Raw genomic sequence first — 23,827 nt, 5'->3', positions numbered from 1 at the left:
TCGATTTGGGGATTAGGGTTCATCGCTGGGTTTGATTTGGGGAAAAGAGATTTAGGTTATAGATTTCGATTAGGATTTAGGAGTTCAAAGTTTGGTCTTTTTTTTCCTCCTTCATCTCTTTCGTTCACAATGTCTGATTCATACTCTCTATCAAACACAAGTCAAGTTGAATATGAGGATGCTGAATATGGGATTCCTACAGTTTGTTACTGTGGTGAAAGGCCAAGACTTGAACCTTCTTTTACAAGGACAAACCCAGGAAGGCTCTTCTACACATGTCAAAATAGAGATGTAAGTTTTTTTATAATTTGGTTATATTTTGCGACTATGGTTGAATTATCGTGATAAATGTTGAATTGTGGATAAATTTTATTTGAATTATGGTTTAAATATTTATTTGTAGGATGGAGAATGTCATATTTGGAAATGGTGGGATGTAGCTATGATGGAAGAACTAAGGGCACTGAAGCAAGAAACTTATGGCTGTCCTAGTTTGAAACGAATGCGTGAAATAATTCAGGTCCAAAGAGACAAGATTGCTCACCTCTATGATATCCAATCAAAAAATCAGATGGAGTTGGAAAGCCTTAAGGTATTGATTGCAAATAAAAGAGATGGAATAGCTATGGAGTTGAAGAATGTGTTTGTTGCGGCTTTTGTTTTGCTTGCAATGATAATCTATTTGTTTTAGTAGAATATTAAGTAATTGCGGATGGAGATCTTTCAATTTTGATTGTTTTTGAAAGGCTCTTCAAGTAGTTTAGGTGTATGGTTTTGTATTTTGTTGGTGTATGACGTGTGTGTTAGTATGTGAAATTTGGTTTGGACATGTATTTTGGTCTGTAACAATGAGAATTTCGAATGGTCTTAACAAGATTACAAAGACAATGGTTTGGACATGTATTTTGGTCTTAACAACAAGAATTTCGAATGGTCTTAACAAGATAACAAACACAATGGTTTGGAGATGTATTTTGGTCTTAAGAAGATAACAAACACAATGATTTTTGTGAAATAAACTCAAGTTTAAAACAGACGATGGTTAAAACACACAAAAGAAAAGGTTTGTCAAACAGAAATCAACTCATAAGATTCAAAACACACACATGATGCTTTCCCTTATTTCTTCTTTCCACGTCCACGTGAAACCTCCATTTTCTTGCGTTCTCTAGCTTGATACAGACTGCTTGGTAGTATGGTGTTGTCTCGTGCATCAGTTATAGACCTCCCTACCTGAATATAGTCGTCACCAGTTACAGGACTGGTGAATACACCATAACCTTCCTGCACAATCACAATCACAACACAAATTCAGTTTTGTTTTTGGCCAAAGTAAATAGACTAGACCAACATTAATAAGAATCGACAAACGAAAAGGCTTGGAAAGTCTCACTATTGGTAGATACATGGGCCCTGTGTCATACATAGGAAGTCTCTTAGGAGTTGGTTGTGAAGATGATGCATCATCATGCTGACTTTTCCGAGGCCTTCCTGGACGTCTTTTTGGGAGAGCAGATGAAAGGCTTGGAAGATCTTCTTGGGCTGGCCTTTCTAAACCAAGTTCAGTAGTTGAGGCCGATTCAAATGGTGTGTCAGCAGTTGGTTGTGATGATGATGTACCATAAGGCTGACTTATCCGAGATCTTCTTGGACGTTTTTTTGGGTGAGCAGCTGAAAGGCTTGGAAGATCTTCTTGGGCAGTAGAGGTTGATGCAAATGGTGTTTTTGCAGTAGCTGTCTTTCTTGGTCTACCTGGTGGTTTCTTTGGGCTTAGGCATTGGTCCATTCTTGCATTTCAGCTTGTTGTGGTCTTCTTCTCCACACAAGCTACAATGCTGCATAAAATAAGAACGATAAGGTCAGAAATCAGAAATGCAAATACAAAAAAAGAGAACCTAAGACATTAAGAGAGTCTTACAATTTTTGTTCCTCTTTTAGAAAGCTTGGTTCCTCCTTCCCTTGGTTCACCCTTCTCCCTCTTTCTCTTCTTCCCTGGAGGTCTTCCACAAGCCCTACAAGAGACACACCAAGTTAACAATCAAATAAAACAAAGTCATATCCGAAAAAAAAAACAGAACAAGTAAGATAAATTACCTTGACCATGGACAAAAAAGAGAAATCTTCAAGTCATTAAAAGCAGCAGGATCATACTCTTTCAGCTCTTGCATCTTTCTATCAAATTGTTGTGGATAGTAAGAGTCTGCAGCAGCCCAGAAAATGTCCTCATATTCTGCTCCAGCATACTTCTTCTTCCAGTTGGCATAAACATGCCTTGCACACATCCTGTGTTCAGCATAAGGCAATACCACCTTCACTGCTGCAATCAATCCTTTTTGCTGATCACTACCTAGTGTTAGTCCATTTCCCAACTCTAAACCCAAGTCATCAACCAAATGTTCAAGGAACCACAACCAGTTTGGCGTATTCTCACAATCCACAATCGCCCAAGCTACAGGAAACATCTGATCATTGGGATCTCTTCCACATGCAACTAATAACATTCCTGTCATTCTCCACTTCAGAAATGTTCCATCTAGATGGAGGATCTTTCGACATGCTCTCTTCCACCCATTTTTTAAAGCAGCAAAGCACACATAAAACCTATGGAACCTACTTTCCCTTACCTCACATTCAACTGTGGATCCAATATTGCTTCTCTTCAGCTCAGCAACATAATCGAATAACCTAGCAAAAGACTCTTCTTGCTCTTCATCAAATGTCTTAAGACATTTCAGCCGTGTCCTCTCACAAATTGTCCAAGGCACATTGATGTTGCGTCTAAGAAGCTTCTGTTGTAATTGATTTGCTGAGAACTCTGGATTTAGTCTGAATTCTTCTATGTAGAGATCAGCAATCCGAGAGTTAGTCAGCAATGACACGACCCCTTGCCAAGTACAATTATGCTCATCATTTAACGATCTGATTACTACTCTATTAGAACTGCTGTTGATAGTTGCTGAAATCCTCCAAGGGCATTTCTTTCCAGAGCAAATAGCAACTACATGTTTGCCATCTGACTTCTCATATTTGATGTCCCTCCTCTTCTTCACAGCATATCTCGTAACAGCTCTTTTAAAGGAATCAATTGTATTGTACTCATCACCAATACAAAACTTTCGATACTTGCTCTCATCTACCTCAACATGTGGACTGTCATCATCACTATCGCTGTAAACAATATCTTCAAACTGAACTTCATCATCTGACTCAGAGCCACTACCACCACTAACTTCACCATCAACCAATGCTTCATCGTCTGACAAATACCTCAACGCATTAGTATCAATGTGCCTACCTATATAAGGATCATCTTCCCGAACAATAAATAAGGTTAATGCACCAGCTCCAACTGCATAATGAACCGCTTTCTTCAACACTTCATCGTTATCAATATCTTCTTTCTTACCAGGCGTTTCAAGTGGAAACCAAGACACTTTCTTCATGTTGTCTTCATACTCGAGGAGTTCCGAAAGAAGCACCAGAATCATACGTAAGCTGAATGATTCAGCTGATACCAAACCCACTTTATGTCTCTCTCCTCCAAGATATTGGTCCTCAGCTGACCAATATCCACCAACATGCATAAACAAATCAAAACTGAACCAAAAAAACAAAAATATTAGAATTCTAAAATTTTGCACATATCAAAATGAATGGACAATAACAATTGATACTCTCAAAATCATCAATTCTCACCTCATCGTTGCCCTCCTTTGATTCCCCAACACTCAAATCAATCTTCTCCCCGAATCGTTTCCCTTCAACTCAAACTCAACCCGATTAATTGCCCTTCACCTCTTCGCTCTAACAGATCCCTAATCGCAATAAAACAAAACCCTAATCAAACCCAACAATGAACCCAACGATGAACCATAATCAAATCGAACAGAACCCTAATTCTCTAAGAGATCTCAAGAAACCATCTCTTTTTCCCCAAATCGAGCCCAACAATGAACCCTAATCGAACATATCTCAAACAATACAAGAGATCTCGTGAAACCTAATTCTCTATCTCTTTTCCCCAAATCAAACCCAAAGATGAACCCTAATCCCCAAATTAAAACTTCTTTCACGATATCGGCTTTTGTTTAAAAGATGACAGAACCCGACTTTTGTTCTGTGTCGTTTTTGAGATTTTAAAACGACAAGGATGGTAAACTTTCTGTCGTTTTCAAAAGTAACAAAACGGTGTCGTTTTGATTTCTGTTACGTTTTTAAATGATATAGACGGATGCCACGTCATCAATACGGGAGGGCTGTATTGCGGATGACTTTCGAGTTGGTGGTATTGACTTGCATTTTCCACACCTTGAGGGTTTTCTTGCAAAAAAAAAACTAGTTGGAAGGTTTTTTTGCACAAAACCCTTTATTATTCTATCCAAAGAAGTGAGATGTCAAAATATAAAACAATACAAATCATTTTGTCTCAGTGCTTTCAGTTAATCAAACAGAAGTTTTCTTCATTACATTCAGATCTGAAGGAGAGCTCGTTTGGACACATGGGAATACACTTGGGAGAGATTGGTATTGTTCTCTTTCCTTGCTTTCTGGGGTTAAGTATATTCTTAAGCTGTGGCTATGCAGCTATAACTATTTCAAGTCCTTTGACATTGGGTCAAACTCTTAGTTCCCCTGGTGGAACTTATGAGTTAGGATTCTTCACGCCTAACAACTCTCAGAATCAGTATGTCGGGATCTGGTTCAAGAAAATTACACCACGGGTGGTTGTGTGGGTGGCTAACAGAGAAACGCCGATCACAAATCCTGTGCCAAACCTTACTATCAGCAGTAATGGTAGTCTTATTTTGCTTGACAGCAGAAAAAATGTTGTTTGGTCAACCAGAAGACCTTCCACATCTAACAACTGTCATGCAAAGCTCTTAGATACCGGAAATCTTGTCATCGTTGATGATGTTTCAAGAAATCTTTTGTGGCAAAGTTTCGAGAATCTTGGTGATACTATGTTGCCTTACTCATCGCTGATGTACAACCTTGCCAATGGGGAGAGGCGAGTATTGAGTTCATGGAAAAGCCACACTGATCCATCCCCTGGTGATTTTGTAGTTCAGCTAACGCCACAAGTGCCAGCACAGATTGTTACTATGAGAGGCTCGGCACTTTATAAGAGAAGTGGTCCATGGGCTAAGACCGGGTTCACTGGCGTACCACTAATGGATGAATCGTACACAAGTCCATTCAGCCTTTCACAAGATGTAGGAAATGGAACAGGGTACTTCTCTTATCTACAGAGAAATTCTGAGCTTACACGAGTCATCATAACATCAGAGGGATATGTAAAGACTTTTATGTACAATAGGACAGGCTGGGTTTTGAAATTTGTGACTCCAGCGAATTCATGTGATCTGTATGGTGCATGTGGACCTTTTGGATTGTGTGTGACGTCCAATCCCACAAAGTGTAAATGCATAAGAGGGTTTGTACCAACATTATCTTGTGGATGTGTGAGACGTACAGGATTATCTTGTCAGGCAAAATCATCTACAAAAACACAAGGAAAAGGATCAGACGTCTTCTATCGTCTGGCTAATGTAAAGCCTCCGGATCTCTACGAATACGCAAGCTTTGTGGATGCAGATCAATGCCACCAGGGTTGTCTCAGCAATTGCTCTTGCACTGCTTTTGCGTACATTACTGGAATTGGATGTTTGCTTTGGAATCAAGAGCTAATAGACACAGTTAGATATTCCATTGGAGGAGAGTTTCTTTCCATTCGTCTTGCAAGTTCAGAACTGGGTAGGGCTGAAAGACATTTTCCCATAAAGACCCATCATTTTTGTTGCATTTACTCTTTAACTTCGTTTATGAGTTCATTTCAACTGCAGTAAGGTTTTTACTTATCACAATTGTTTTTGGTGGTAAATCTCTCAGCCGGAAGCAGGAGAACCAAGATTATTGCGAGTAGTATCAGCCTTTCCATTTTTGTGATTTTAGCCTTTGCCACATTTAAGTACTGGAGATACAGAGCAAAGCAAAATGGTGAGACACCGGATAACATAGTAGCGCTCTTTCTTTTCTTGTGCTTTGTTTTCATCTTTAATTATGTTAAAGCAGAAAAGAGGCATTCGACACCTCTATCTCGTGATCAAATTACATACTAACTCACAGACATTTGTGACTTGTTGGGCCAACTTGGGGTGTTCTTCAACAATCCACAAGATTCATGGAAAAATGGTTTGGAACCACAAGAAATCTCAGGTTTAACATTCTTTGAGATGAATACTATACGAGCTGCTACCAATAACTTCAATGTTTCAAACAAACTCGGTCAAGGTGGATTTGGTCCCGTTTATAAGGTAAGTGATAATTGGTTTACTTTGGGCTTCTCATGTCTGTGTCATTCTTTGTTCTGTGGATGACTGTCTGCAACGTTGCTTCTAGGGAAAACTGCCAGACAGGAAGGAAGTAGCCGTTAAACGCCTTTCTAGTAGCTCAGGACAGGGCACAGAAGAGTTCATGAACGAAATAAAACTCATCTCAAAACTACAACACAGAAACTTGGTTCGGCTTTTGGGATGTTGCATTGATGGAGAAGAAAAGCTACTAATTTATGAGTTTCTAGTGAACAAAAGCCTCGATAATTTTCTCTTTGGTCTGCTCCTTTTCCTGCAGTTGCCTCTACAATTTTCCTTTCCCTTTTATCATATGAGAATGATCTTTCATGCTCATTAATATGCTTTATCTTATTTGCTAGATTTGACGCTAAAGCTTCAGATTGATTGGCCTAAGAGGTTCAACATCATTCAAGGTGTTGCACGTGGGCTTCTCTATCTTCATCGTGACTCATGCCTGAGGGTCATACACCGAGATCTGAAGGTCAGCAACATTCTCTTGGACGAGAACATGAACCCAAAAATATCAGATTTTGGATTGGCTCGGATGTTTCAAGGAACCCAACATCAAGACAACACTCGTAGGGTTGTTGGAACTTTGTAAGTATCTATCCCAAGGACATGCTCAGTCAAAGTATTAATAGTGTCAACTTAGCGGACGTATCTTAACATTAAACCAAATAACAAACTTAGCGGACTGTTTGGCAGGGCCGGTCCATAGGGCAATCAACTCAAGCAAAGGATTAGAGCATCAAAAAAATTAGGGCATTTTTTTGTAAAATTATTATAGAGTTTTTATATATATCTAAAGATTTTTACAAAAATGTGGACTTTAATATAAGTGCAAATCATAGTTTTTGAGGTTAATTGTTAGTTTTAGTTTTGATTTTTTCCATTTTGAGGTTAATAGTTTGCTTTGTTAAACTATTAGATAAATCTTTTCATCAAAACAAATGTTTTGATTTTGGTTTGTGTTAATAAATTTTCAAAACACTAAACATAAAGTCTTATATATCATTAATTATAATTTTTTGGTAATATATAAAAGGGCATGTTTTTTAGTTCGGCATAGGGCACTGATAAATGTCGGACCGGCACTGTTTGGATATGAACAGAGGATACATGTCTCCGGAGTATGCATGGACGGGGATGTTCTCAGAGAAGTCTGACATATATGCTTTCGGAGTTCTGCAGTTAGAAATCATAAGCGGGAAGAAGATTTCAAGCTTGAGCTGTGGAAAGGAAGGCAAAACCCTTCTTGAATATGTAAGACATTTTTTCTATCCACCTAGTGTTTTAAACCACAGTCTTTGTGGTGCAAACAAATTCTGAGATGCAGTCAATTTTTAAACTATATACTAGGCATGGGAATCTTGACTCGAGACCGGTGGAGTGGATATGCTGGATCAAGATATTAGCAGCTCGTGTTCTCCAGTTGAAGTCGCTCGATGTGTTCAGATTGGTCTACTCTGCATCCAACAACAAGCTATTGATAGGCCAAACATTGCTCAAGTGGTGTCCATGATCACAAGTGCAACAGATCTTCCGACTCCGAAGCAACCAGTCTTTGCATTGCAGATTCAAGATCAAGAGAGTGTTGTCTCAGTGTCAGAGTCTGTGAATCATATAACACAAACGGAGATATATGGGCGATAAACTGAGAAACAATATGGGCGATAAAATTATTTATTAATGATTTTATAAACAATTACAAAGAATTTGATATAATCCACATCAAAGCGGCACAAAATCATCAATCAGAGTTTAGTCTACTACGAAGAATCCTTTGTTTTGAGATTATTAAAACTGAATATGAGGAACCTGCTGTGATTATATAATTAGCTTTTGTTATTGTGAAAATGATTTTATGAAATCTAAAATAATATTGTTTAGATTTTCGATTGAATTCTCCATAAAAATATGAAAATATAAGTTTCGATTAGGAGTATTGAAATTTTACAATTTTTGTTAATGGAAATAAACTATAACTTGGAAGTCTCCAATTTTTTTCCGGTTGATCGAGATTAGAGAAGCAAGACAAACAATGTTCAAAAGACATGTTCAAGTTTGGTATTTCCTAAAACTGGACTTATCAAGTTTATAGTGAACTCAAACAATTTAAAAGATTGTCTCCTCATCCTAAGCACTAGTAATTGAAATGAACTTCATCGATTTCACAAAAAAAAGTGAACTCAAACAAGTCTAAAAGCTTGTCTCCTCACCCTAAGTACAATCTGCGTATAAGGTTTTGTATACTGCATAATGTTCTCCAATTATCTGAAAGTATACAAAAAATGCATAAGTAAGAAAAAAAATGTTACATATCTGCAAAATGTTTTTTAAAAAAGACATTAAATGGCAAAACCAATAAGTGAGAAATTATATACATACATCAAATTTGTAAATAATTGAACATACATTTTGCACAAAAATCGATTGTGATAATAAGTTGTAAATCACTATTAATCATATGCATTAACAACTGATGTTAGAAAAAATATTAAAAGTATGTTCTAGAAATATCATATACCAAAATTCTTTAGCATCATAAAAAATTGTTAGCATTATGAATTAGATAATAATTTTAATTATTTCAATAATTTATAATATTAATTTCCTTTTTTATAATTTATGATAGCTTACTATTATAATCTATTATCATAATGACAAAACTAATTTTTTAGCATTATAAAATTTTTCATTTAACTATATTCATATTTTATAGTATGAAATAGATAATAATTTATGATAGCTTACTAATATAATCTATTATGGTAATGACAAAAGTAAATTTTCAGCATTATAACAATTTTCATTAAACTATATTCGTATTTTATAGTATGAAATAGATAATAATTTATGATAGCTTATTATTATAATCTATTATTGTAATGACAAAAGTAAATTTTCAGCATTATAACAATTTTCATATTTAACTATATTCATATTTTATATTATGAAATAGATAATAATTTATTTACTCCAAATTTTATATTTTTAACGCTATAATGTTATCAATCGAGTATAAATATTATCTTATTTAAGAGTTGTTGGGTTTAAAGCCCAACTGAATATTAAAGCCCAAATGAATGTCAAAGCCCAAAAAGAGAGTGGCGAAGAGGTGTGGTGGTCTGAGTTTCCGATGATGAGAAGTGTCTTTCTTTCCGACGACTGAGTGAGAGAGCCGCATCGACGTAGAATAAAAGGGGAAAGACTGAGAAATTGACTCCCCCGAGGAAGAAGGATTTGATTCGATCATTTTGCGAGGTACTTAACTTCACTGTAATTCATTATATTTTAATTATCTTCTGTGATTGTGATTTGATGAAATCCGTAATATTTTGTTTGACATCTCTTTATTTTTTATTTTGGTTTTGATAAAGATAAACTATTAAAATCACAATGATAACTACCAATTTCGTTAATGGAAGTTTTCCTTTATTTCGATTTCTTAGCTCGTGTGTGTGTATATATTTACATATTCTACGGCCTCAATTCGTCTGTGTTGAACAATTAGAGAGAGAGAGAGAGACAAAACAATGTTGAAAAGAGACCGCTCGAGTGTTGGATCGGAAAAAGATGGCTCGAGGGGTTTGGTATTGAAAAGGCATCGGTCCAGTTTGGTGGAGTTGTTACTACAGGATGTTGTAGAGCTCATCCTCGAGAGGCTTCCTGTGGAGTCTCTGGTAAGGTTGAAGTCTGTATCCAAAAGCTGGAAGTCCACAATCGAGTCCCACCCTTTCCAGGAGCGACAGTTCATGCGTCGTATGAAGTCCCGAGGTCCAGATGTTCTTTCAGTATTCCTAAGTTTATCTGATGATGATGATGATGATGTTCCGAATACAGTTGCTGAAAGGATTGTGTTGGGGTCATCCGTAGCTTGTACGTTCAGGTTCCCTGTTACGGGCAGCAGGATCTGCCATGGTAGTTGTGACGGTCTTCTATGCATCTACTGTGTTTACACTCCGAGCGTCGTGGTGAATCCCGCCACCGGATGGCATCAGACTTTTCCTCTTTCCAACTTGCAAAATTACCTCAACGACAACAACTGTTATATACAAGAGTATCCCTTGCCAAATACTAAGCTTGGATTTGGTAAAGACAAACTCAGGGGCACGTATAAGCCAGTTTGGTTGTATAATTCTTCCGAATTTGGCCTCGACAACGTGACCACTTGTGAAGTTTTCGATTTTAGCACCAATGCTTGGAGGTACGTTCACCCTGCTTCTCCTTACCGGGTAAATGATCACCATGATCCCGTGTATTTAGATGGGTCACTCCACTGGCTCACCACGTGTAAAGAAGAACCCAAGTTACTATCTTTCGATCTTCACACCGAAACGTTTCAAGTTATCTCCAAAGCTCCCTCTTCCACTGAACGTGAAGGCATCATGTGCGTCCTCGATAATCGCTTGTGCGTATGCGAGAGCGATGGGCTAACCCAGTGATATGGTCGTTCGATGATTCTTCTTCTGGCGGCAACAAGACATGGAAGAAGTTGTGTTCGCTTGATCTCACAGCAACTCTTTCTTGGTTTATTATGGAACTCCACTTCCCCTTCGCACCAATTGCAATTTTGGACAAGAATAAGCTATTGCTTCAAGGGTGTCGTTGCTTGGTACAAACGGTCATTTATGATCTCAATACTAAATCTTATGATTTACTCTTCGGACCTGAAAGTGAAACCCTTGGATATACTATTTCTTATTACCAAAGCTTGTTCTCTGCTCTGTCTAATTAATTAAATTTGTCTTTCTTCTTTTCTTTCTTTGGAACCAATGAACCCCTTTGTAATTTCCCTTGCGATAAACGTAGAGAGACTAGAGAGTAATTAACTGATTATTAAGTTTTGTATGGACTATGGAGCCATCTCAGAGACAGAGAGGGTAGAGTGGCACGGCTTGTAGATAAAGAGATTAAATAGGGTCAGTTACGTCATTAAGTAGATACGGTCCAAATAGGTCCTTTTTACGTTTTAACTGAAGATTTCAACTCTTTTGGATCAAGTTCAAGAAGGTGCAGTTACGTCATTGAGTTATAGTTCAAGAAGACACTGTCCGTATATGACCTTTTCCTCAGAGTTAATTAAATCATAGATACTGTCTGAAAAAGTGGAGAAATGAGAGAGATCATTAAAAAAAAAAAAATAGAGAATAGACCACGTGAAATTTTGGACACTAGCCGAAAAAAATCAGTTTCAAATTGAAATTAGTGTTGTGTCGTCATATAATATAGGGAACTAGATTAGGAGCCGTGCTAGAGCACGGGTTGAATCTTTTTATTTATATCATAATTTTAGAATAAAATACGATTCCAAAGATCACGATTAATGTTAGATTAGGACATGAAAAACTTTTAAAATCAATCATATAAATTATATTTTATTCTAAAATTATGATATAATAAAAGGAATTTCAATACGTGCTCTAACACGGTCCTAATCTAGCATTAAGGTTTAATTTTTAATTTCTGAATATGATCCCGAAGATCACGATTAATCTTGTTAAATTAGCGAGATTTGATTCTTTTTTTATGATTAAGAGTATATTTTTATCCCTTACTAACTTTTTTATTGATGTGGTTTATCAATAAAATCTGTAGAAAATAAATTGGTGATATTGTGATTCTAGATATTTGGAACTATATACGTGATCTTCCGAAAATAAAGTTTGGAATATCCATGAACTATCAGTTTGGAATAACCCATTTAAAATTTTCTGTTACAATTAAGGTTTTATTGGTTACAATTAATATATGGATTAATTTATAATTTATGTATAACCTATTTGTAACCATTTATTAAAATTATAAAGTCTACCAAAACAATGTTGTGTACTTCCGTTTTATTATAAAGGGGATGTGGAAAATAATGATCGTCGTTGTAACAAAAGCAAGAAAAATAATAACCGTTGCTCCCTGATTACTAATTTCAAACTAAAAATGATTTAAGAATCAACGATTGTTGCTCCCTGAAATAATTAGATAGCTATTCATCACCCAAACTCAAAGGATGTTAATAACAAATTTAACCCATTTTCTTACATATATCTTCTATATTTTGTTACACCTCGATTTAGTTTATATATTTTGTTACACCTCGATTTATAACTATTATATACACCCATTTTCTTTTTTTATTTGACAATCACAGAGAGTGAACTCTGGAAAATAGTAGAGAGGAGAAAATTAGTCAAGAATAAATAATTCAAAGAAGCACTAAAAGTCTAAACTAATAAAAAGTACTACATATAAGAGCAAAAATAGTTGAGAGGGATATTAAAAAAAAAAAAAAAAGTCAATTCCGAATGAAGCTATGGTCACCACTTTGTATCCCGGCATTAAAGGAAAAATGGTTACATTGGCACCAATGTCAGCCAAGATGGCTTTGATGGTTGCTCTGCATTTGCCAGTAACAAGGCCTACTCGTTGAGTTTGGCACATAAGTTGGATAGTTACGGTACCCATCAGCATATGTGAATTATTTCTGTTAGAATAGTAACAATCACTAAATTATTTAAGCTGTTATCAATTACTCCACAAATTAGGTAATAAATACTCATTAACAAATGAATTAGAAGTATTACAACACGTGTATACAACCTAGGTACTTAGAATGCAAAAAGCCACTAAGAGGATTAAACAAAACCAAGGACTTACATTAAATCACAAAAACCACTAAGTAAGAAATTATTTACATCCATAAAATTTGTAAGTAATCAGTACAAAAGTATATTGTGATAATATGTTGTAAATCATTATTAACCATATGTATTAAAAGAAAATATGTTGGGAAAAACTATTAAGAGATTATATACCAAAATTGGATTTGATACTGCATAAATTAACACATTGGAGAATTTATTATTTTAATTTTAGAAAAAAACTTTTTTCGAAAATGTATTTTGATGTTTACGGTGGCAGTGGCTGAATCTATAATAAATCATCTTTTAAAACAATAAGAGTTGGATTTATAGTCTTCTTTCTTCATACAACCTTTTCTAATCTTTATAAACTTTTATAAAATATATAATTGAAAAACTAATACGTTTTGCTGGACTTGCATTAAACGTATTATAATTTTACGTGACGTTAATTTTAACATATTGGCATATACATCATATGCATATATATGCATTATATGTATTCTAATACGTTTTTTAATTTTGTAAAACTGATACTAAGTTATTTTTGATGTATATGCCAATATGTTAATCATAGCACTTGATAGCGTTATTTAAGAACACTGCTATATTAACGTGCTATAAAAATTCGAGTATGTTACTATCATTAGCCAGAAGGATCAAACCAAAATTGTGATTTTTTTCAACCTTATTTTTGATGATTTAAAAAAAAAAAAAAAATTGTGATTTTTTTCAACCTTAATGAGTGAAGTAAGCGAATCGGTTACGTTTAAACCGGACTGAAATACCAACCGAATTAAATTAACCCAAAATGACATTGGGCGGTTCCGAATTACTTTCTTGGTTTCTAAGTTTCCTTTTACAGTGCCAAGACTCCTTTTTCGTCTAATCTTTTAAGAGTAGTTCAAAAAAGATTATGAGGTTTTTGGATGCTTTAACGTTGACAATTGCATAACTTTTGGTAAAACCGCATTAGTGCTCTAACATACGCCTTTGGCGGTCATATTCATATATACTGTGTCTATACGATACATGACCGTTTTAGGTATACGTTCCATAAATACGGTTTGGATTAATACTGCTTCAAACACACACCAAGAATTATAGTTGTTGTTATGATATAAGTAATCAATTCGTGAAAGTTTACGGAAAACGAAGAATCTAGGTCGAAATTTTTTATTTTATTGATTGAGATGTTATTAACAAATACAAAAACCAAGATAAATAATTCCAAATTCCCAATCAGGAACCTCCTCAATCATCTTCTTCTCCGTCTCCAAAAAGGCTCAAGAAGTAGTAGTGAGTTTAAGTTTGTTGGAGATAAATATATATACACATTAACCATACATCCTAATTAAGAATGACCAAATTACTAAATCGATCTCTTGACACATCTCTATTTGGTATAAGTTCATATATTAGTTAAAAGTTTATATATGGATCCAAGAAATAGATAAATTAGTAATCTTGTTCCTTACCTGACAATGACATATTAGCATTTGTGTACCGCCTTCAAGAAAGAGAAACCGACGTCCCCACTTGTCAACACCTATGCTTAAAGGGTATGCTAAATTTTCGGACTTTGGTAAAGCTTTGAATTTAATCCTCGGCGTGGAAGATGATGTTGAAGAGCAGTTGCTGAGTAGCCACAGCGAGAAGCTGGCTATTTCTTTTGGACTCCTGAATACAACAGCTGGTACAACTATTCACGTTAGAAAGAATCTGCGGGTCTGCGCTGACTGTCACACTGCTACAAAATACATTTCCCTTGTGACCGGAAATTGTAGTACGAGACATGCAACGGTTTCACCATTTCAAGAACGGTGCCTGTTCATGCGGAGATTACTGGTGAGATAAGAAGTCACATGCATGGTCTTTAAATAATCAGTCTCTTGTTCTCTGTTCTTGGGAGTGAACACAAAGGCAGTGTGGTGTCTGGTGAGTTTTCTGATTCTTGAATGATTTTAAAATTTTCTTGCAAAAACTAGTATTTTAGGGTTGAATTTGGTTTCTTTAATTCTGTAGCTGGATAGATTATGGAACATGGTTTACCGTCTATGAAGTCGTTCAAATCATTGAAGTCACTTGTTAAGAAAAGAACCATTTCTCAAGAAGTGGTATAATTAGCTTTGTTTCACTATTATATAACCTCAGATTATGTTCCGGATTCTAACTATATAGCTTTGAATCCGGGTTTGTAAAAAATGCAGAGTAAATCAGGGTGGAAAATGAAGCCCTTTATAGCTCTCATGTGTACAGCACTTTTGATCTTTTGGTATAAAACCACTAATATTCAGTTTGAACAAACTGAGGTAATCATCTTGGAACCAATTTCTATATATCTGTCTGATCTCTTTGGATGTTGCCATTTGATTCTGTGATAAGTTTACTCTTCTCTTACTTCCACACTGTTATTTCAGATAGAAGAAACAGATTATCCTTTTGACATGGCAAAGGTAACATTTTCGTCTTGTATTCTTGATTTCTTGCTTATAACCGGTTTGATGTGTTAAGTTCACTCGTGGATGGTGTTCAGGAACAGGAATCTGAAGCAGTTAACGATAAATTAAATGGCTTGCCTCAGGGAATCATACAGCCTAGATCAGATCTTGAGTTAAAGCCTCTCTGGTCAAGAAGTAGTCTGAGGTCAAAGGTTAGAGCTTTTGCATCAAGATGTAATTGAATGCTAGCTAAAGGAGTTTCTGATGTTTTGTTTGTGATTATTAACACAGGGAGTCGAAAAGACTAACCGTAACTTGTTGGCAATACCCGTAGGAATTAAGCAAAAGGGTAATGTTGACGCTCTTGTAAAGAAGGTATTTGGAATCTTTGCTTGAGTTTATCCTATTCCCTAGGCATTAAGAAACAGATACCTCTTAACATAAAGCTCTTGTGTCTCAGTTTCTTCCGGCGAATTTCACCATTGTTCTTTTCCATTATGATGGAAATATGGATAAATGGCGGGATCTAGAGTGGAGTTCAAAAGCCATTCTATAGTTGCACAAAACCAGACTAAATGGTAGTTATCTTCCTCATTCTCTATTCTCAATGGTTCTAGATATCGGACGACAACTAGTTTTTGGTAGTCTTCTAAGTACATATTCATTTGATACATATCTGAGGAAGATAACATAGAAACAATGTTTTTGTTTAGATATTTGATTGTGTAACATTGGTCTATGAATTTTCCTCTCTTGATTTTAGGTGGTTTTATGATTATATTTTTCTTTGGGACGAGGATCTTGGAGTAGAGAACTTCAATCCAGAGAGGTTAAATTTGTAGTTCTAACCTACTTTATAGTCCTTTTACTACAAGGAATCATGAGCGTCACAGAGCTAAGTGACACTAATTTCTGCAGGTATTTGAATATAGTTAAATCAGTGGGACTGGAGATATCTCAACCTGCTTTGGACCATAACTCGACTGAAATACACCATAAGATCACTCTCCGTTCTAGGACAAAGAAATTTCACATCAGCATATGTGAATTATTTCACTTGTTATTTTAAGCTGTTATCAATTACTCCACAAATTAGGTAATAAATACTCATTAACAAATGAATTAGAAGTATTACAAGACATGTATACAACTTAGGTACTTAGAATGCAAAAAGCCACTAAGAGGATTAAAAAAAAAAAAAGAACTTACATTAAATCACAAAAACCACTAAGTAAGAAATTATTTACATCCATAAAATTTGTAAATAATTAGTACAAAAGTAGATTGTGATAATATGTTGTAAATCATTATTAACCATATGTATTAAAAAAAATATGTTGGGAAAAAATATTAAGAGATTATATACCAAAATTGGATTTGATACTGCATAAATTAACACATTGGAGAATTTATTATTTTAACTTTAGAAAAAAACTTTTTTCGAAAATGTATTTTGATGTTTACGGTGGCAGTGGCTGAATCTACAATAAATCATCTTTAGAAAACCTTTTAAAATCTTTTAAAACAATAAGAGTTGGATTTATAGTCTTCTTTCTTCATACAACCTTTTCTAATCTTTATAAACCTTTATAAAATATATGATTGAAAAACTAATACGTTTTGTTAGACTTGCATTAAACGTATTATAATTTTACGTGAAACGTTAATTTTAACATATTGGCATATACATCATATACATATGCATCTATACTAGTATTTTTGCAGCAACTTTTTGCTCAAAAATACTTTTTAGAAACTTATAGAATTAAATGCAATTGCATTAATTTTTAATTTAATATTTTTCCAAATAAAATGTTAATGAAATTGGGGATTTAAATCGTAAAATGATTCTAACAGAATTACTATGTAAAATGAATTGAAGACTATTGATTTCACTTACCATAAAAATTCTAAATTTGGAATCAAAGTAGAAACAAATTAAATCATTTAATGAGGTATATCGGATCATAATTAATCATTCAATATCCCAACAAATTATTAAGGAAAATATTATCAATGCCTTCAAAACCTACTATAAAGCTAAGAACACAAAATATTACCTATCATCAAAATTTGAACTTGCTAACCAAGAAATCTATTAACTGCTAACATTTATCACATTTCTCTACATATCACTATAAATAGATCAAAATCCTTTCATCTCATCTCATATCTTAACATTTCATCTCAATTTTTTTTTTTAAATCTTCTTATAATTATCATAGTTATCATTTGTTTCTTTTTAAGATTTACAGTTAAAACCTCTCATATTTTCAAGATATCAATATATGAATTAAATTTATATAATTTGTAACTCATTTATTTGCTTTTTTTTTTAAACAGAGTACAAGATTGGCCCAAAGAAGCCAATATGAAGGAACATATTTATTTGTTTTTTTTTTATAATTTATATGATTTATACAATTTGGAAGAAAAAACAGATTGGTTTTTGTTGAATTCTTTTTGCTTTCTTTTTTTAGCAATTTTATTTCTTTTCCTTTTGTTTTAAAGATATCTTCGATTGAAACTTATATTTCTGAAATTTCAAATATGAGAAATATTCAAACTTTTTTAAGAATTCTAAGTATTATAAATATTTAAATTTTAAAAATATTTAAACTTTTATAAGAACCACCAACCTTATAAAATGTTAATGGTTACAATCTTAATAAATATCATACTAACTCAATCTAATATTTATAATACAAAATAATAAATATTAAAAATTAAAATGGTATAGTGCGAGTTAAAATATCTCGGGACGGAGTTATATGGCGGGACGGATTTGGTTGATATTTTTATAATTTAAAAAATATCATTAGTTCGGTGTTACATGGCTAAAACATTATTTCATTATTTTGTTAATACTATCTATATTAGAGAAATAGACTTATCTAATTAAGTTGTTTAAATCAATATTATGTAAAAATAAATTATATTACGATATTATATGGTTTAAACCATAAAATTAACAATTATTATACAATTATAACATATTTAACAAACAAAAACAACTTATAATTTAAATGTTTTAATTACAAATAACTTGCTCTGCGGTATACCGCGGGTCTTAATCTAGTTATATGTATTCTAATACGTTTATTAATTTTGTAAAACTTATACTAAGTTATTTTTTTATGTATATGCCAATATGTTAATCATAGCTCTTCATACTTTGATAGCGTTATTTAAGAACACTGCTATATTAACGTGCAATAAAAATTCGAGAGTATGTTACTATCATTAGCCAGGATGAAACCAAAATTGTGATTTTTTTCAACCTTAATGAGTGAAGTAAGCGAATCGGTTACGTTTAAACCGGACTGAAATACCAACCGAATTAAATTAACCCAAAAAGACATTGGGCAGTTCCGAATTACTTTCTTGGTTTCTAAGTTTCCTTTTACAGTGCCAAGACTCCTTTTTCTTCTAATCTTGTAAGAGTAGTTCAAAAAAAATTATGAGGTTTTTGGATGCTTTAACGTTGACAATTGCATAACTTTTGGTAAAACCGCATTAGTGCTCTAACATAGCAGCCTTTGGCGGTCACATATACTGTGTCTATACGATACATGACCTTTTTAGGTATACGTTTCATAAATACGGTTTGGATTAATACTGCTTCAAACACACACCAAGAATTATAGTTTTTGTTATGATATAAGTAATCAATTCGTGAAAGTTTATGGAAAACGAAGAATCTAGGTCGAAATTTTTTATTTTATTGATTGAGATGTTATTAACAAATACAAAAACCAAGATATATAATTCCAAATTCCCAATCAGGAACCTCCGATCAATCATCTTCTTCTCCGTCTCCAAAAGGCTCAAGAAGTAGTAGTGAGTTTAAGTTTGTTTGAGATTGATGGAGAGAAATGTTAAGTGTTTAGTGGATATTTATAGTGTTTTTACTAGGAGAGAAATGTGAAGGTTTAATTGATAATTTCTCTTTAATAGTGGATTAGTTGACTAATATCTTTTTATAGATATATATAGTTTAATTATTAAGGACAACTTACTTGTCATCAACTCATTATTGTTAGCTGGTAATCTCTAAGAGTTTATATATATCGTTCTAATTTAAATTAACAACTTTGTTGGTGGCATGCGCCTTCACGATTATTAAAAGTATAATCAAATATATTGTTTTTATTTCAGAAATTAATTGTGCAAAGTCTCATAAATTGGTTATCACCCTTATAACTTGATTTCGATGGAATTATATTTGTGAGATATAACATTAAATCACATACTATTATCTCAACGTATCCTCCCTCTTAAATTTCCTGCAAATTGAAAATATAGGTCTTGCACTCTTGCAAGCTTCCTCACAGTTTTTGGGGCTTAACTATGACCTCTATTATATAATATAATGGTAAGTGGTAACAGTAAAAAAACAGCATGACGATATCAAAGAAAAATCATATGCATAATTTCACCATGTGATATTGAATTATATAAACACCAATATATCTAGTTTAATACACTTTTTCCTTTACGAAATTAGAAAGTACAAATCATTTTTTCTGTCTTAAAACTCTCATTTAAAAAAACAATGATAAATCAAACATGCTTAGTTCCTTGGTTAGTACTCTTGCCCATCTCAAGCGCATTCCCGTACTCACCATCCTCCACAAACCTTGACCAATACCAATGTGATCTCCACACTTGACCCATCTCCTCTATCGGAATCCCTTTGGTTTCCGGCAAGAATATGTATACAAATATCGACATCACCACCACGAAGAAGGCAAAAAAGAGGAATAACCCAAATTTCAAATGGCAAAGCATCATCAAGAAGATTTGCGCGATAATGAACGTGAAGATCATGTTCACCGACACCGTGATACTCTGCGCCGCCGACCTTATCTCCAACGGGAAGATTTCACTCGGCACTAACCACCCTAGCGGGCCCCAAGACCAAGCAAAACCCGCCACATAGATGCAAATAAACGTTACAACCACTATAGCATACCACTTTGGCAGCTCACCAGGGGTCCCGTCTACCCCGAACTTGGCCCCTATGCACGCTGCAACCACAGCCTACAATCCCACCAGAAAAGAAAAAAACGAACGACCTTTTAATTAGTACAATTGATATACAAACATAAGTAGTACCCAATTATAAGGATTAGTTTCTTATTCATCAACATATATAGACCTCTAAAACGCATCTTCATCAATATATATACACATTAATCATCCTAATTAAGAATGACCAAATTACTAAATTGATATCTAGACACATCTATATTTGGTATAAGTTCATATTGTTCCTTATATATGGATCCAAGAAATAGATAAAGTAGTAATATTGTTCCTTACCTGACATATTAGCATTTGTGTACCGCCTTCAAGAAAGAGAAACCGACGTCCCCACTTGTCAACACCGTAGATAGAAACAAGAGTGGCGGCGACGTTGACCGAGCCAGTGACCACGGCGGACATGAGAGAAGCATCGGTCGTGAAACCAATGGTGTTGAACAGAACCGGAGCGTAAAACATAATCACATTGATTCCGGTTAGCTGCTGAAAGAACGGAATCATAATGGCCATAGTGAGATGTGGTCGGTATTTGCGGCGGAGGAGGTTTCTCCACGGGTCCTCAATCGACTGCGACTCTTTACTAGCGGCCACTAGATCGTCGAACTCCTGGCTGACGTCATCAACGCCGCGGATTCGCCTGAGCTTGGTTTTGGCCTCTTCGTGTAGGCCTCGCTCGATCATAGAGTTGGGAGTGTCGGGGAGAACTAGGGAGCCGAGGGTTATGATCAGGGCGGGAACCACCGCGCCTCCGAGACTGAGCCGCCATCCCCAACCGCCTTTGATTTTGGCGAAGAAGTAGTTGAGGACTTCGGCGACGAGGATCCCGATGGTGATGGAGAGCTGGAAGCCGATGTTTAAAGATCCTCTGTATTTGTATGGAGCCATCTCAGATAGGTAGAGTGGCACGGACTGTAAATAGAGAGATTAAACAAGGTTAATTATTAACGTCATTCTTGTTCTACTAGTTCAACAAGATACTGTCCGAATATGACCTTTTCCTAAACTAATAATCCCGTATCAATTAGTGGTCAGAGGTTTTTTGTTTTTGTTTTAACTTTTTAAGAGTTATTTTAATATATCCAAAATGACGTCAAAACAAATATATACGTTTATTTAATCACTGAGAAAGAGACCATAGAAAAGTTTTTTTTTTAAAACAGACCATGTGGAATTGTGGATCCTAGCCGAAAAATATCAAAAACAAATTAAAATAAGTGTTGTATCATATAGTATAAATGTGGAAAATAATGATCGTCTTGTTAAAAAAAGCAAGAAAATTAATAATGTCAACTTGACCTAACTATTTCATGATTGTGTTCAATGGATGTGGTTGGCTTGGTCCATAACTCTTTTTTCACAAACCAAGGCACATTTATATCGGTCATATTATATAAACATCTTTAATCCGTTAAATATTGTATACCGACACGTAACAGAGTTATTTTCAAAAATTTGTTGGTTTTAACTTAGGTTAGATAATTAAATACTTATATGGTTAGTATATAACTATATATAGTAGTAATAAACTAAATCCTCGAAATTATTTATAGTTACGGACCTGATTAGCGAAACCGATACCAAAACCGAGCAAAATACGACCGACAATGAGCATCCAAACGTGTTTAGCGAAGCCATTGACCAAAGCTCCGGCGCAGAAGAGTATACCCCCGAATAGCATCGAGAGCCGTCGTCCGAACCTTCTCGTCACGGTGGAAGCCACCAGCGACGATATCAACGCCGCTAAGTACAGCGACGAAGTGAATAGCGTTAACGTCGGGCTATCGTATTGACAATACTGATTTGATGTCGCCTCCTCTTGCTGTTTCCGGTACACCGACGGAAAAAATCTCCGGAGAAACGACGGCATCGACGTCACACCACCTGTATTATTTCAAAGTTAGTTTACAAAATTCCCAAAAAAGATATAAAAAAATAAGACGTGGAAGCCTGAGGGTGTTTATGACTCTATAGAAAACATATATGGCGATTTTGTAAATATTTAAAACCAAGAATTCACTAGTAGGTGTTGATGAAAATTGTAACTGCTACTTTGGGGGTGTTGATGACTGCATAGATAGATACTCGTGGGGTGAAAATATTAAAAGTAAAAAAAAAATAGTGAGATAATTACCGGAGATTCCGATATCGTATCCAAAGATGAGACCACCCATGGCAGCTACAACGCAAGTGAAGAGAACAAAGGGAGTGAGTTTGCCGGGATAAGCCCTTGAGCCATCTCCGACAACGAATCCACCGGCGGGCATTTTCTTAAAGAAACCCTTGAACCTCTATTTTGTTTTGTTGGGATGTGTGTTTTTTGCAAAACAATAGGGAGAGTGGAAATTGAAAAGGAATAGATGGAGAGATCAGAGATTAGTTATTAGAGCTAGTTATATAGACAGTTGGGAACAGAAGTAGTGGAGAAATAATATGTTGAGCTGTCTTTTCGTAATTTCTTAGCTGTGAATAATTTAATTTCTCCATAATAATGCTTCCTAATTAATTTATCCACATCATAAGATAATTAAATAATGTGACGTTGTTTCATGATTTTGAGCAACTTGGTAACCGTTAATGTGAACATGTGTTATTTTAACTGCATCATTTGCATTCTGACTTTAAGATCCTGTGGATTTTTTAACAATGTCATAACTTATATACTGTATGTACTATGTATGTCATATTTTAGATGATAAAATTCTTGATATATACAACATTCGGTTTATTCTAGATTTATAAATGATAAAAATAGCAAAAAATGGTAAATATGTGAAAATAGAAAGTACACTATTCTTTACAGTAATTTTTATTTTCTTTAATAAAGAAAAAATAAAATTCTGAAAAAAATGAAATCCAACAAAATTGAAGTCAGAGAAAGTAAAAAAAAGTGGTCACCACCCACCAGAGAGGTGTTAGGAAAGTGTGAATAAAAGTGTCGCCGATGTACGCATATGTGTAAATCAAATACTATTCGTTGACTTTTAAGACCCCACTAAATGGTTCAACGGCTCTATCCAATTCCCATTTTTACACATAGCGGTTAATGTCCAAATTATGTTAACTCATTCGTTAATGTTTCTTACATCCTCAAAATTGCTATATTTAGGTACTAATTAAATAGAAAACCCATTAACAAAAAAATACTTTATTTGAAGACGTGTTTACAATAATGATATTTAGAATGCGAATAAACACATATATAACATCGAACCATTACTATCAGTTGTTCCATACGTTAAATATCGTGAAACTATTCACTATCAATTTTCCTTTTATAAGCAAATACTTCAAAACCAAATAACCCATAACGTTTATAAATTGTGTATCACAAGATATCATAAAAAACAAA

The 23,827-nt window shown here is 34.5% G+C and overlaps 4 protein-coding genes, 1 long non-coding RNA gene and 1 pseudogene across 7 annotated transcripts; 4 read left to right on the top strand and 2 right to left on the bottom strand.

Annotated features, from left to right (window-relative positions):
- The first annotated feature begins 129 nt into the window (after positions 1-129).
- Positions 130-691, top strand: LOC109129865 (uncharacterized protein At4g04775-like). The gene is made up of 2 exons (XM_019238845.2): positions 130-291; positions 404-691. The coding sequence occupies exons 1-2, from the start codon at positions 130-132 to the stop codon at positions 689-691; spliced, it is 450 nt and encodes a 149-aa protein (XP_019094390.2).
- A 359-nt stretch (positions 692-1,050) lies between these two features.
- On the bottom strand, positions 1,051-3,701 carry LOC104759174 (uncharacterized; annotated as a pseudogene).
- Positions 3,702-4,362: 661 nt separating this feature from the next.
- LOC104755378 (G-type lectin S-receptor-like serine/threonine-protein kinase At1g11280) lies at positions 4,363-8,065 on the top strand. 3 transcript variants are annotated; one of them, XR_015587009.1, is made up of 7 exons: positions 4,363-5,754; positions 5,890-5,997; positions 6,178-6,314; positions 6,400-6,610; positions 6,713-6,950; positions 7,059-7,616; positions 7,713-8,065. XR_015587009.1 is itself a non-coding variant. In XM_010477745.3 (7 exons), the coding sequence occupies exons 1-7, from the start codon at positions 4,392-4,394 to the stop codon at positions 7,725-7,727; spliced, it is 2,223 nt and encodes a 740-aa protein (XP_010476047.2). In that variant the 5' UTR covers positions 4,387-4,391; the 3' UTR covers positions 7,728-8,065. The 3 variants fall into 3 exon arrangements, 1 of the variants encoding a protein (XP_010476047.2); XM_010477745.3 differs by having other exon boundaries at positions 4,387-5,754; positions 7,466-7,616; XR_015587010.1 differs by having other exon boundaries at positions 4,395-5,754; positions 7,413-7,616.
- A 1,420-nt stretch (positions 8,066-9,485) lies between these two features.
- Positions 9,486-11,204, top strand: LOC104759173 (F-box protein At1g11270). The gene is given in 3 exon segments (XM_019239320.2): positions 9,486-9,617; positions 9,868-10,775; positions 10,778-11,204. Coding segments are annotated over 2 exon segments (1,200 nt in total). The 5' UTR covers positions 9,486-9,617; positions 9,868-9,889; the 3' UTR covers positions 11,092-11,204.
- Positions 11,205-14,900: 3,696 nt separating this feature from the next.
- LOC104759172 (uncharacterized) lies at positions 14,901-15,456 on the top strand. The gene is made up of 4 exons (XR_002036237.2): positions 14,901-14,929; positions 15,017-15,108; positions 15,202-15,303; positions 15,412-15,456. It is a non-coding gene; the product is annotated as an uncharacterized LOC104759172 (long non-coding RNA).
- A 4,402-nt stretch (positions 15,457-19,858) lies between these two features.
- Positions 19,859-23,379, bottom strand: LOC104755379 (sugar transport protein 1). Its single transcript, XM_010477748.3, has 4 exons — positions 22,610-23,379; positions 22,037-22,359; positions 20,758-21,387; positions 19,859-20,475 (listed from the first exon to the last, which is right to left on the bottom strand). Exons 1-4 carry the CDS (start codon positions 22,740-22,742, stop codon positions 19,996-19,998), a joined length of 1,566 nt encoding a protein of 521 aa, XP_010476050.1. The 5' UTR covers positions 22,743-23,379; the 3' UTR covers positions 19,859-19,995.
- Positions 23,380-23,827: the final 448 nt, after the last annotated feature.

Source organism: Camelina sativa, chromosome 17 (assembly GCF_030686135.1).
Source record: "Camelina sativa cultivar CO46 ecotype springtype chromosome 17, ASM3068613v1".
Classification (NCBI taxonomy): Eukaryota; Viridiplantae; Streptophyta; class Magnoliopsida; order Brassicales; family Brassicaceae; genus Camelina; species Camelina sativa.
This window is presented reverse-complemented; position numbering and strand designations above follow the sequence as displayed.

What these genes read in the sequence shown, in the direction of transcription:
- LOC104755379 (XM_010477748.3), bottom strand. Translation starts at nt 22,742, where the DNA reads ATGCCCGCCGGTGGATTCGTTGTCGGAGATGGCTCAAGGGCTTATCCC. An exon ending in GTATCGGTTTCGCTAATCAG is followed by an intron (nt 21,388 to 22,036) that starts GTCCGTAACTAT and finishes CTCTATTTACAG; the next exon opens with TCCGTGCCACTCTACCTATC. An exon ending in CACAAATGCTAATATGTCAG is followed by an intron (nt 20,476 to 20,757) that starts GTAAGGAACAAT and finishes GTGGGATTGTAG; the next exon opens with GCTGTGGTTGCAGCGTGCAT.
- LOC104755378 (XM_010477745.3), top strand. Translation starts at nt 4,392, where the DNA reads ATGTCAAAATATAAAACAATACAAATCATTTTGTCTCAGTGCTTTCAG. An exon ending in TCTTGCAAGTTCAGAACTGG is followed by an intron (nt 5,755 to 5,889) that starts GTAGGGCTGAAA and finishes TAAATCTCTCAG; the next exon opens with CCGGAAGCAGGAGAACCAAG. An exon ending in GATTTGGTCCCGTTTATAAG is followed by an intron (nt 6,315 to 6,399) that starts GTAAGTGATAAT and finishes CGTTGCTTCTAG; the next exon opens with GGAAAACTGCCAGACAGGAA.
- LOC109129865 (XM_019238845.2), top strand. Translation starts at nt 130, where the DNA reads ATGTCTGATTCATACTCTCTATCAAACACAAGTCAAGTTGAATATGAG. An exon ending in ACACATGTCAAAATAGAGAT is followed by an intron (nt 292 to 403) that starts GTAAGTTTTTTT and finishes ATTTATTTGTAG; the next exon opens with GATGGAGAATGTCATATTTG.